The sequence below is a fragment of the Pleurodeles waltl genome, chromosome 1_1 (assembly GCF_031143425.1).
Source record: "Pleurodeles waltl isolate 20211129_DDA chromosome 1_1, aPleWal1.hap1.20221129, whole genome shotgun sequence".
Taxonomy (NCBI): domain Eukaryota; kingdom Metazoa; phylum Chordata; class Amphibia; order Caudata; family Salamandridae; genus Pleurodeles; species Pleurodeles waltl.
The window spans coordinates 1,002,207,842-1,002,221,636 of NC_090436.1; the positions used below are offsets into that span (position 1 = coordinate 1,002,207,842).

Sequence of the window (13,795 nt, forward strand, 5' to 3'; positions counted from 1 at the left end):
GACTTGTGTCACCTTCTGTTTGGGACGCCCCACTAGATACACTTTTGCAAAATGATTCAACTTCGTGCACTTGGCACATATCTTTCTCCTGGTAGGATAGTTTCTGGGCACCCTATGTTCAAGCCCACAGTTGCCACACTCTTTCTCGCCTGGCTGCTAAGGTCATAGCTGGCCCTGAATGCGCTGATGTGTTTGCAGAACATCGACCTGCTCTTCCATCAAGACGACTTGTCTCGTGGCGTTGTGTGCCATTGACGGCTGCCCTCTCGTGGTGGCCATGGCATCCGCCCGGCTGGCTGAGAGTCCATGCGAGCAGGCCAGGATTAGGATCTCACCTAATGTGATGCTGGATTGTCGCAGAATAAGCTTGCGTAGCATGTTTGATCTGCACCCTTGAATGACCTGTGCGTGGATTTCTTCATGTTGATTGAACCCCACTCAAGTGCTTGCTAGCTTCCGCAGCCTGGCATAGAACATGTCCACAGACTCCGTGTCTGTTTGTTACATTTGGCAGAGCTTAAACCGTTCATAATCCTGGTTTAACTGGGGAGCGAAGTACTGGTTTGAGGTCACCATGACGGCATCAAAATCTTCGAGGCTTCATGTGTTGGGGAGCGTTTCAAAGAGTTCATACAGTTCACCGCCGCCCATGTGCAGCATGAGGGATCGTCGGATGGCACCATCAGTTTCCCTGGTGGCACGGAATTAGTTGTGCAGTCGGCTGAGCCCGTGATGCCATTGTGGTGCAGCCGTGGCAGGGTCAGTCAACTGACTGAAAGGTGGCAGCGCAGCAACCGTTGAATGGACTCCCACATTAGGCGATAGCTGCTGTTGGTTGCAGTGTAGCTGTGCTGAGCCCATTATGTTGTGAGCCCTCCGGGTGCCACATTGTTACAATCAATAGCCTTAGTCCCTGTTGTCTGTACTGTACCTTCACCTCTCTGGTACAGACACGGTTCATTGTGCCGACCTTGGAAGCATGGCGGTCTGCCGTGTGCTCGGATTCGATCCTGTGGCTAGAAGATCACAAGAGAGGTCAGTGGCACTGATTGCACACACACAGCCATCTTGCAGGATGAAGGCGAAAAACTTCTCTCTTTACCACCTCAGTGTGAGTGTGACATCTTCTTTTCACTGCTACTGTGTTTCTTATTAGTGCACACATCTTCATACAGAAAAGGAGACCACCAACACACACTGTGGTCGCACTGCTCAATCTCAGAGCAGTTCTGAAGCTGAGGGAGGAGTCTCACTTATTTTAAAGAATGAGAAAATAAATGCAATCATGATAAAGTAATTAAGAAGAAACGATTATGACAACATATGAAAACAGTGATGTGATAAAAATAAAAATAAAAACCCCATTATGAACAATTCCAAAATACAAAATATACCAAACCTCTAACCTGAAAACTAGGCCACACAATAATGCAATAGCCTCAACTCCACACTTCACAGTGAACAGTACTTGACACATAAACTGAATCCTCAGTTTAATCTGAAAAAAAATAACAGTGAAACAGTTCTAAACTCAAATGTAACTCTTAGTAAAGAACTTGAGAATGCTAACTACACACCAACAGTAAAGCTAAGCAGGAGCAAACAAAAACTACTCCCAAGGGTTGGAGCAATGCTGGCTCCTAGGGCACCTGCTATGGATGCAAGTAGGGAAGCCGGTAGGGCTGCTAGGGCCCAGGGCCTCCAACCACAGTCAACAATGTGGGACTAGTTGTGGAGTGCCTCAAATGAGCACCGGGGTAACCCACTTAAAAAAAAGAATGCCAGGACTAGTTGTGGCTCCCCTTGGGTGGGCACCGGGCATGCCACTCTATAATGAAATAAATGACAATGCCAGCGGACTGCAGGGGCCGTAGAACTCCCCCAAAGTAATAATGGTCTGGGGTGCGCGGGGTAGCCACGGGGCACCCCTTAAATTAAAAAAGTAAAAAACCTCCTGCTCCTTGTGGCCCCTTAGGGCAGTTTGCATGGAGCTGGGAGAGGTTGCGGGGAGCTAGAACTCCCCACGTGGCCCACCATACAAAAGATAGTAGTGGGTGTCCCGTGTTGGTGGGGGACACCCAGAAAAACAAATTAGAAAAACAAAAAATGAGTAATAAATGAGCTGCCACAGCCACTCATTTATTATTCACAACTCCTTCAAGGAGATCCCCTTTATGCTCTGGGAATGCTATTTGCATGTATTTTGTTTTTGGTGATGTCCCTAGAACAGTCAAGAACATCACCAGAATTTCATTAATGTTGTGATGGGGCTGCAGGGAGTTTTGCAGCACCCAGCGATACTAGAAAAATAACGTAAATCTCTTGGGTCATTGAAACCATGACGACAGGTGATCTTTCCAAATTTTTTAAAAGCATTTCCCAGGCTGGGACTTTTGCTCAACAGATGGGGCTGTGGTACCATTTAGGGGGGTGGTTGTATGGTTGCATTTTATGTGGTCTAAAGAAGTATCACGAGAAATACAAAGCTTGTATGTAGTTCTTTATATGCTTGCAAATTTGGGGTGTAAAATGTAAACTGAGATATGCCTGTTTTATTGCTTTTTACTTAAAAACCAAATAATATATCTCTGACTATTTATTTGCACATTTTTACCCCAAAAAGTAATAATTCAAACTGTGTAAAAATAGTCAAAGATATATAGTTTAATACACCTGTATTATTCATTTTGAGTAATCAGTGATAATAAACATTTATTTTCGGGCGTTTATGAAATATTCATTTCAGTAAAATGATTGGTAGGTTTTAGAGAAACATGATAGATCTGCTTTATATTCAGGGGGTTGGACACAAAGGCTGTAGTTAGATTTTCTTTTGGTAATAAAATATTACTTTACGTTAAAAATAAAAGACCCATTAGGTAAGACCCAAGAAAACAAAATATAGGAGGCAAGGCATAGTGTTGCAACCGCCGTTTTCTAAACTTTGGCCAAAAAAGAGCTGTCACTTTGGCTATAGCTTGCTCTCATGTCAATTGTTTTACCTGAAAAAGTAATGAGGAGGGGAACCTCATCATGCACCTAAGATGTTCATTATTTTGTTTTGGAAGGAAAACATCATAGCTGAACTTACATCTCCACAGTGGCTACCAAATGAACATCACTTCCAGCTCAAAACATCTTTTGGATGGCTCCAATTGATTTCACCTATATCCATTACATTATTGTACTTAAGTTGCTATTTTTTGCCTTCGTGTTTTAATTGCCCTACTGATATTTTTCTTTGTATTGCATAAGCGCACCCTCAGTACATGTATATGATAGGTTCCATCTCAAGGGTTCCCTCCTGCTGGCTCTTCCTGATGTAGTCTTCCTGTGTTCATCGAGTGATCAATGATTAACAATCATTTAATTCCTACAAAGCTCCAATTGATTACACACCCACCAATCTGGGTTGAGACCCAAGCACTCCACGGAGTAGTACCTACTAGAAGTGTCCGAAACCATTAAAATGGCCTTGGATGCTGTCAATAATGCTGTGTTGATAGTGCTTGATCTCTCCGCAGTGTTTGATACCATCTCCCTCACCATCCTTCTGCAGCAGATCCAAGATATCGGCATCTTCCATAAGGCACTGTCCTGGATCAGATCTTTCCTGACTAACTGGAAACAAATGGAAGCTTAAGGGCAATTCTTGTCAACCAGGAGATCAGTCGCTTTCGGAGTCCTGCAGGTTTCGTCTCTTAGCCCTGCGCTATTCAATATCTATATCCTCATCTCCATGATAGCCTCATGTACAATCCATACCACATCCTACACTGATGATACACAATGTATCCTATCCCTAGACAAAGGCTCCTTTAGTTCTGAACTCAACTTCAAAAATTCCTTTACCAATGTCATCCTTTGGATAGACAATAACCAGCTTACAACATGGATAAAACCAAAATTCTTCTGTTTGTTTTCCCCCGTCCAATGGTGGCCCAGATCTGTGCCCCCACCCCCTGCCACTGTCGACTTGGCAAAAAACCTAGGTGTCAAATTTGACACAGCCCCCTCTTTTCACCCACAAGCTCTAGCAGTGGCAAGTGTGCACTTTAACCTAATCAAATCTCTAAAAAAAACTTTGATTTCCTTCTGATGGCCACCAGGAAAACAAGACAGCGACCATTATTCTAAGAAGCTCCAGACTTGACTGCTGCAATAGCTTTTACCCAGGAAGCTTCAAGCCCCTGCTCTACAAACTCCAGATGGTGCAACAAGCATCCACTAGACTGGTGCTCAAACGTGCTAAACAGGGCTCAGCACCCGCAGTTCTGAAAAGATTACATTTGCTACAAATCCACTGGTCTTTAGAGCCTTTAATTCCACCGGCCCCAAATACTTCATTGCCCGGTTCTGTCATTATAGGACACCAGAAGATTTTGAGATCATCCAGTGCCAAGCACTTGAAGCTCCCACCCTTCAGACTTAAATCCCACGGTGAAAGGTCTTTTATGGTGTTAGGTGCCACAGTTTGGAACCAACTCCCAAGCTCGCTTCGTTTTATTGACACTAAAACTAAATTTAAAAAAAGTCTCAAGACGGTATTTCTTGCCACGGACTCTCTCTGTCACTCTTCAATCTACCCTAAATATCTTGGGTCTTCTTCTGGGGTCATCATGTACAGGTTGTGTTATTCTCCAGCTTAGTGCCAGGATGCTCTCCTGTGAGTGACCGTAGCTGTATAAAGTCAATATTCATTCATTCAATGAAGGATGAGACAAACTGCCTTTTCGTTTATTGTTCTCATTTCTCTTTCTTAGTATGATCCTAGCTTCGCCCTATTCAGCCTATGTCTTATCTCATTTGCTCCACCACCAGAACTCAATCCTCTTTCTCTCCCTTTCTACCCAGCATAATAGTCATTCTAGCCACCTAAATCACATCCTCCCTCATTTTCAACATACTCCCATGTCTGATACTATATGCCTTCTCCCTGGGTCCACTACTTTCATCCTGCCCCCTCTCCCCATCCCCATCCCCCTCCCATTGTCTAATTATTCTTGTTACATACAAAGGAGGTCTAAGGGGAGTGTTTGCGTGATCATTTCTGCTTCACTCCACAAAAACAACCCAATGCACAAAAAAGATGCTCAAGGTCTGGGGAACCGATCATAGTAGATACTTCCTAAGTAGGCTGTTTCTGTAATTATGAAAGATGCTTTTGTTTAGGATGAGATTCGAGGGAGGAGCACTTGGAGTGGTTTTGGTGATATTTGTTACCATGTGTGAGCTGTAAGTGTGTACGGGGTTCGCAGAGTGCGACCTCTTTATTTGTTGTAGTTCATGGCTTTCCCTTTGATTGTTTAAGCGAGATATTTCCCCATACTGGTGCGATATTGTGTGAATTGCTTTGTGAATGTAAATTCACATTCTGTAAATATATAATCTGAATTTACATTAGCTATTTGCACACCTAAGGCAACTAAGGTGTGCAGATCCCTTTGTGAATCGGATTCTATGTGTTCAGGTAGAGTATTTATTTATTATGGTTTGCGTGTATGAAGAAAGTTGATTAACATTCAGCGCATTCATTTGTCTTGCCCATTTTTTATATTGATTGCATAACCACAAACCTGTTAACCCCTTGACCCAAATGATCCTCAAAGTGCTCGCAAATTTCTGGGTGCTCGATTAATTCACGTGGGGACAAGTCAGCAGGTTTCTCATCATTCTCCATCTTTAGTATACATTGCAGGCGTTCAGTCAAATCTTTCTCACAGCATTCTTTGAGCTTGCTAGAAATGTTGTCCTGATTCACACATATTCTTGAAGCAACGTCCATCTGTTAGAGATAAGAGAAAGGGCAATTATTTTGTGCTAAATTTTGATAAGAAATCGTTCTTGTTTGCCAAAGGAAAGCAGGCACAGAAGATTTGTTTGAGACCTTGTGACACCCAAAGGTAAAGTACCATCGCATAAATGAGATTTCTGATTGATTTTTAAAGTTGTGTGCATCCAATTTTGCGCATTTCCATCTTCGCAATTGACACCATCATTTTACCGGTGGTCATCACAATCGTTCTCGTGGATGTATGACTTTCGCACATTAATAATCTGGTAAAAGCATGTTACACAGGCATAATTAGCAGTGTGTGGTACACGTACCACCCAATGCTAATTACCGGCAGTATGATAAAGTGAGCAGAAGCTGGGTTTCTGGTCCTCAGCCCCATTTGAATAGATTTCTATTTTATCCATCAGTTATTGAATAATATTTGCAAGTACAAGAAAGGGCCTAAGTGAGAGTTTGGGGAATCGTGATATGAGTCAAAAAGTAATCGATGTACCATCAGCCACACTCGAACCACCCGAGTCTCTTTAGAGTTGGCGAAGCACCAGATTTCTGACTGCTGAGCATCCACTGCCTGTAATAGCGGAAAACAGTGACCAATGGCTCGTGTACCACTGGGCAGTCGCTCAATGTACGTCAGAATGCGTGCCCTTCATGGGCCGTTTGTTCCATCATCCAGTTTGTCTGTTCAGGACCAACAGGAGAGCCTGGTGTTCCCGAACGGTAAACCAAATAAATGACTCCCACTCCCTGGAGAAAAACTCTAAGTTTGTGTTATGGCCCATTGTTTTTTGTTTTTCAAAAACAAGAGGGTTTGTTTTTTTTAAAAACAAAGTGATTTGACTTCATGGCACCCATTTTGCAAAGCTTCAGTGCCTTCAGTGGAAGCGCCACCACAGCAGCATCACTGATGGCACAGAACCCTGTCTGCCTCAAGATATTTTATAAGTACGACAGGTAGCCATCCCCCTAGAGAGCAGAGAACATTAATTCCCTGACTTTCCAGACTGGCAGACTTGAATGGAATGACAGAGGAAAGGTGGGATGGTAAACTGAGGTATGATACCTTTCCATGATCACTTAATTCTAACCCATAATCCAAAAGGGTTGTTTCAACTAAATGAAGGACAAGAATAGAGGAACAAAGGACCAGTGGTAATCACCTATTATTTTCTTCTTATCCTGAAGCTACTTCTGAGATAGTACTAATGGTTGGTAGCCCTGTCCACTGCGACCATGCTTGTGAGGGGCTAGCGAACGGTTAAAAAGTGAAAACTACAAAGAGTAAGCTGGGCTTCTATAGCCTTGCCACTACCCTCACCGCCCCCCCTTGAGGGAAGGTGTAGCAGTAGCATTGGCAGGAACAGCACCACAGCCATCGCAAATAACTAATATAGCCTTATAGCCCAGTGACGAGGGATATACTGATTGTTAAATGCCCTAAAGCTGAGGCATCGGCCCAAGCTATAGGCAAGGGCCTATGACAAGTGAGAGGTCCTTTAACAACTGGCATAGCCTGAGGCAGAAGGGCTATAAAGCTATTAGAACATTCTAACCGCTGAGGGCTGATGTTGAAAATTGTAAAGGGATAAACAGAAAGACAAACATTGGAAGAATGGTGCAGAAGGCTTGTCCCAGCCATTAATAGCTCAGAGCAACTTTGTTGTGAATGGAGCTCCCAACATTCCACTGTTCAAGTTTGGTTAATGTGTCACTTTTTCTCGACATAGACCGATGAAAGTACCTGCTAGATGTTTCTATAAAGCTCCTTAAAGACACTTTATTCACAGATCAACTTCATGGAGAACATTATAGTCCTACCAGTGGGCTGCATTAGACTGCATTAGAACAGTGCATGTAGTGGGTTTGCTATTCTGCATGGCTTCCTCAAAGTGTATACAGAGTGGTAAAGGTGCAAGTGCACGTCATGGTCTTAAACATCACGTGCATCCTTAGAGTGGACTTCCAAAGACTTGCCCCATTTTATATTGACCAATGACCATGCAATTCATTCAGATCTACTGAGCATCGATATATAACATGCAGATTCCTGTCAAAGCACTAAATATTAAGGATTTGAAGACCATTCCGCAAGTCAAAAAAGGCATAGAGTATGTTACGCGTGCTGCCCCAGAGCACAATGTGAAATATAATAACTCCTAGTTCTGACCCTTTAGATTGGACTATTATACTTATTTATTTAAACCAATGTAAAGCAGTAGAGTAGCAAGTATGACAAGAATAGACGGAAAAGCAATGCTCCAATTCTAAAAGCTGTTTGCATACTTTTAAAAAAGTGCTTACCATATCAATCCAGCACTGCATCGTGTCTCCGTGGCAGCAGTATAGGTACTTATGTGCAAAGTCCTGCGTCATGTCAAGCACAGCTTTAAATGAAGCCTTTGGAAATCGTTGGCTCAAATGAATAGCTGCTCTGGAAAACATTAGCAAAATATAATTTGCATGACAGTGTGAACTTAAGACAGGGGCATGGTTATCAGTGGGGGTACAGTGGTACTGAGGTGTAGCTACTCGACGGGCCCACTAAGCCCAAATGCTCATTTATATTGTTTGAACTCGGGGCCATGACACTCTTGCTACGCCACTGATTTAGGAACATAATTTTTTAAAGTTACAGCTGCTTTTGTTCAATTTTTTAACCTATTTTTGGTGCTACTCTTCAAGAAACAAATGAATCAGTTACGAAGTTCTGTAAACTTTGCAAAAGTTTAGATTCAGGTGAAACTGTTAGCAGAATGTTTCTGTGGACAACTTTTCTCATAAAAAATATGCTTTAACTAGAGAAGTCTAAAGAAAGTGTTTTTGCAATTATACTAAATTTACTTTGACACAATTTTCTTCTTCCATTTCGAACTTTGCAAACATTGGAGATTTTGCAAAACGTGAAGTTTTGATAAGGGGTATGCAGAATTTGTTTAGTGGAGGGTTTCATTTTTAGTAATTTCAACCTCTAAAGAAGCCTCATATATGAACCATATTTATGAACCATATTTTAGAGTGAACTGCTCAGTTTCCAGGTAAGCCAGATCTTCAAGTTGTTTGTATTGAAAATCTTTCCTACATATTAGGATGTGACAGAACATGTTGAGGGGACCTTTGAGTACATTTCCATCTCTTTAAAATGTCCTTCTCTGAAGATTTTAGAGAAGTTTACTACTACTTTATCTCTTTGAAATCTCCTTCCTTGGAGATTATAAATGTAGGGAGCTACTTCACTTCTTTTAACCTCTACGAGCCATTTCCTCACAAATAGCTGACATTTCCTTTACCTCCTTCGACAAACCCCGCCTTAAGGCCTTCCAGGAGTCTCAAACTTTCATGCCATTCATTGAGCCAGAGACAAAACATTTCAAGTGCAAGTAAGTAAATTCGCGATCAAAAGGTGGGGGGATAAATCAGTAGCTGGAGAAGTACTCTCAGTTCTGGTTGTATAGAATGTAGTTAAACACTGCTTTAGCAACAGCTGCGCACCAAAATCGCTCGAGCATGTAGCTTACTATTTCCATTCAAATGGTGACTAGGAACTAAGGCCCTGATTTATACTTTTTGATGCAAAACTTCACTAACGCAGTTTTGCACTAAAAAGTTTAGCATCAGATTGCACCATTTCTGTGCACCAGCCGGGCACCATATTTATGGAATGATGCAAGTGGGTGCAAAGGGTAGGCTAGTGTAAAAAAAATGATTTTAGTCAGGTGGGGCTGGCGGTGTGGAAGAAGGGGGTTTTGCACCAGAAAATGACATTAGGCAGGTTAGAGTAAAAATAAATGACTCTAACCTGCCTAGAGTTATTGTCTGATGGAAAACCATCCATACAACATGACTCCTTTCTTAGAAAAGACAGGAGTCATGCCCACCACCCCAATGGCCAGCACAGGGACCAGGGTCACCTGGGCATGGCCATTGCACCCAGTGCCTTGTAGAGGGGTCCATTTCAGGGGCCCCACAGGCACTTAAAAGAAAACAAATGTGCCTGTACTTACCTACACTTACCTAGGATGGGGTCCCCCATCCTCTGCTGTCCCTCTGGTATGGGTGGGGGGTGTCCCTGGGGCCTGAGGAGGGCACCTGTGGGCTTATTCCATGGTGTTCCACAATGGAAATAGACCCACAGGTCCTCTAATGCCTGCCCTGACCCAGGCATTAAAAAATGGTGCAAAGCAAGCTTTGCACAATTTTTGGACCCCTCCTCCCTCCGGTGCGTGATTTTAACACAGGGGGATAAATATGGTTCTAAGGCCATAGAGTCATTTTTTGTACGGGAACACCTACTTTGCATCTCATTGATGCAAAGTAGGTTTCCACGTCCAAAAAATGACTTTAACTCCATAAGTTTGGCGCTAGACGGGTCTAGTGCCTAAGTATAAATATGGAGTTAGTTTTGCACTGAATTTGCTTAAAAAAAATAACACAAATTTGGTGCAAAACAAGTATTAATATGCCCCTAAGTATAAAAATGTTTGAAAATCAGAAATTAGGGAATGTAATTTATCATTTCTTGTCGTGTACATGCATGGTCAGGAAGCAATATAACAGAGGAAGTTCATGCTGACTTTATGACATGGTTTTGGCGGCCATTTTGTATCGATAAAAAATAACGTTCCAAGATGGGGTAATATTGTCCATCGTGATGCTTTATGTTGGTTGCATAACACACAGAGAATGAACAAATGCTAACACAACACTATGCATGTTATTTCCAGGAAAAAGGCAGCATTTTTAATAAAAAGTATGTTTTTGAAAAACAGACTGATTTACAAGGGGACAAAAGAGTTGTATTATTTTGCAGACAAGAATTGGTTATAGCAGTGATAATGATAAAGTGCCAATACGAAATTGTGTTTTTAATCATAAAGGGTACCTGGTAACAATCTGATAACATTCCATGTGATTAACATAACCCAATATTTTTAGAACCAAAAACCATTTAGAAATAAGCTTCAAAGGTAGAAGTAGATAAGACTCATGTATGGCATATGAAAGTCACATAAAGCTTATTTGCCTGTGGTGGAAAACATCCTATTCCACAGTCAGAAAACTCAGTACGTATGCAATTAAACCGGGGTGGAAAGTTTAACACCTTCCAGCATCAACCTCATGACTTCATTTTGTGTTTTTTCTCCAAATTGACCTAGAGCCAGAGAAATACTTAAGCATTTTAGGTGGTTAAGGTGAAGGTGAGTTTAGCTGAAGGATACAGGAATGGGCAACCTGCTGGCCAACGTCACATATCTTATTTAACTGGCAGAGTATTGTAAGTAATTTCTAGACCTGTTGCCTAGCTGCAGTGGCCACCCCCACACACAATTATCTAGGCGGTCACAAAGATTTAGCATATATGATGATAGAAGTGTGTTAGACTTTTCATCCTTGGCGTTGTCTCCCTTAACTATTTGCCTCTGTTTCCCAGGCTGTTGATGTGTGCTGGACTCTAATTCTGCAGTTTTTGTTACTCTGAGCACTTTACCACTGCTGACCAGTGCTAAAGTGCAAGTGCTCCTTTACAAAATGTGTACGTAATTGGCTTATCCATGATTGGCATATTTGATTTATTAGTAAGTCCCTAGTACAGTGCACTAGAGGTGTAAAGGGCCTGTAAATCAAATGCTACTAGTGGGCCTGCAGCACTGGTTGTGCCATCCACATAAGTAGCTCTGTAATCATGTTTCAGACCTGCCACTGCAGTGTCTGTGTGTGCAGGTTTAACTGTAAATTCGACTTGTTTACCCACTTGCCAGGCCTAAACCTTCCCTTTTCTTACATGTAAGACACCCCTAAGGTAGGCCCTAGGTAGCCCCAAGGGCAGGGTGCAGTGCATGGTTAAGGTAGGACATATAGGTGGTCATTACAACATTGGCGGTAAAAGGCGCTTACCGCCGTGCAGAAGACTGCCAATACACCGCCGCAGCCGTGGAATTCTGCCACAGCTATTATGACCCACATCTCGGAATCCGCTGAAATTCAGACACCCACACAAGTCCGCCACACCAAACGTCAGTGATAATCCGGCGATAACAAATCCTCCACCGTCACGCCAACAGAAACGCGCCCATGCTATTATGACCCACGAATCCACGTGGCGGTCTTTCAACCGCGGTATTCCATTGGCGGTACACACCGCTGCGCTCAAAATACACACACATCTCCAAAACACCGCCACATTGGACAATTCAAAATACACACACCTGTTACACATACAACATTTCGCAAACAAATTGGCAACTCACCACACAACCAAGGCAGACACATTGGACTCCTATTTAAAACAGAAGAAAACCATCAGCACTAACCCTTTTACTAAAATACCCTTTAAGAATAAACCATCCCAACCTCTACAGTCCTTCAAACAAATATCCCAGGATGAATTTATGGATTTGGTCAAAGGAAGCAGACCTTCTGGTTGCCCTTCTGACCCTTGCCCACCACAAATCTTCAAGAACATCCTACTATCTACTTCTGCTGCCACACCTGTAAGAAAAATCATCAACAACTCTTTAACTTCAGGAACTTTTCCTACAGACCTGAAAAAGGCATACATACGACCATTATTAAAGAAAACAAACCTAGACCCGCAAGACCCCAACAACTACAGACCTATCACAAACGGACCTTTCCTGGGCAAATTGATAGAAAGAGCAGCATTCGCCCAGATGTCACAATTCATTGAAGACAATTCTATACTTTCAGACTTCCAAACTGGATTCCACCCAGGAAGAAGCACTGAATCGGCACTCATGGCAATCTGGGATGATCTTAAAAACACAGTCGACCGAAATGGAGTTGCTGCACTACTTCTCTTGGACCTCTCAGCTGCCTTTGATACGGTTGACCATGACACCCTAACTCAAAGACTCCACGAAGCCGGCATACAAGGGATTGCTCTCGACTGGATTACTTCCTATCTCCAAAAAAGAGTGAATATCATCCACTCACCCCCCTTCTCATCTGAACCCTACCTCACAAAAACAGGGGCCCCCCAAGGGTCAATCATCTCACCTTTGCTTTTTAACATCTACATGATATCTTTACCAGAACTGATCAATGATTTCCATCTCACATGCTACAACTATGCAGATGACACACAAATACTATTTCAATTAGAAGACCCCAAAAACATTGAAAACTCTCAAATCTTCAGTTGCCTCAGAGCTGTTGATCAGTGGATGACCTGGAGCCATCTCAAACTAAATACCTCCAAAACAGAAATACTCATATGTGGTGACTGGAAAAATTATGACCCTCTGTGCGTCTGGCCTGACAATCTCGGACCACCTCCTCAATTATCCAAGGAAGTGAAAAACCTAGGAATCACCATGGATTCCAAGCTAACTATGAATGCCCAAGTAGACAAATTAGCACGCACAAGCTTCATCACCTTAAAGACTTTACGACGCATCTTCCCCCACCTCGGATTTCCACACAAGGTGCAAGCTACTATCTCACTTGTATTATCCAAACTGGATTATGCCAATAGCCTCTACCATGGATCATCTCTATCTGTTATGAAAAAACTACATCGTATCCAGAATTCCGCAGCCAGGCTACTACTACATATAAAGCCGCAAGCCCACATCTCCCCTGCCTTCAGAGCAATACACTGGTTACCCGTTGCCAGAAGATGCACTTTCAAGCTGCTTTGTATCACCCACAAAGCTATACATGGAACAGGACCGCTTTTTATCAGAAAGAAAATTACCAAATACATCCAACAAAGAACCCTCCGCTCAAGACTGGCACCCAGCCTTAGAACACCACCATACAAGAAAAAGACTGTAGGTGGTACATCCTTCTCCATCCAAGCAGCCAAACTATGGAATTCGTTACCCCCAACTATAAGAGCCACAGATAACTTTCTTGTTTTCAGAAAACTACTCAAGAGTTGGCTCTTTCCTTCATAACCACCTTTTTCAAACAACTGTGAACTGCATATGCCTATGTGGATAAATATTTTTTTCTGATTATATGTATATTTCTATTTAT

The 13,795-nt window shown here is 42.5% G+C and overlaps 1 protein-coding gene across 2 annotated transcripts in view; it reads right to left on the reverse strand.

The window, feature by feature from the left end:
• Positions 1-13,795, reverse strand: part of LOC138291226 (albumin-like) — a 447,949-nt gene that overhangs the window by 216,369 nt on the left and 217,785 nt on the right. For both annotated transcript variants that reach the window (XM_069230303.1, XM_069230304.1), the window contains exons 7-8: positions 8,099-8,228; positions 5,577-5,785 (exon numbers count right to left, since the gene is read on the reverse strand). In XM_069230303.1, coding sequence (XP_069086404.1) covers positions 5,577-5,785; positions 8,099-8,228 — 339 coding nt within the window. The remainder of the gene's footprint in view (positions 1-5,576; positions 5,786-8,098; positions 8,229-13,795) is intronic.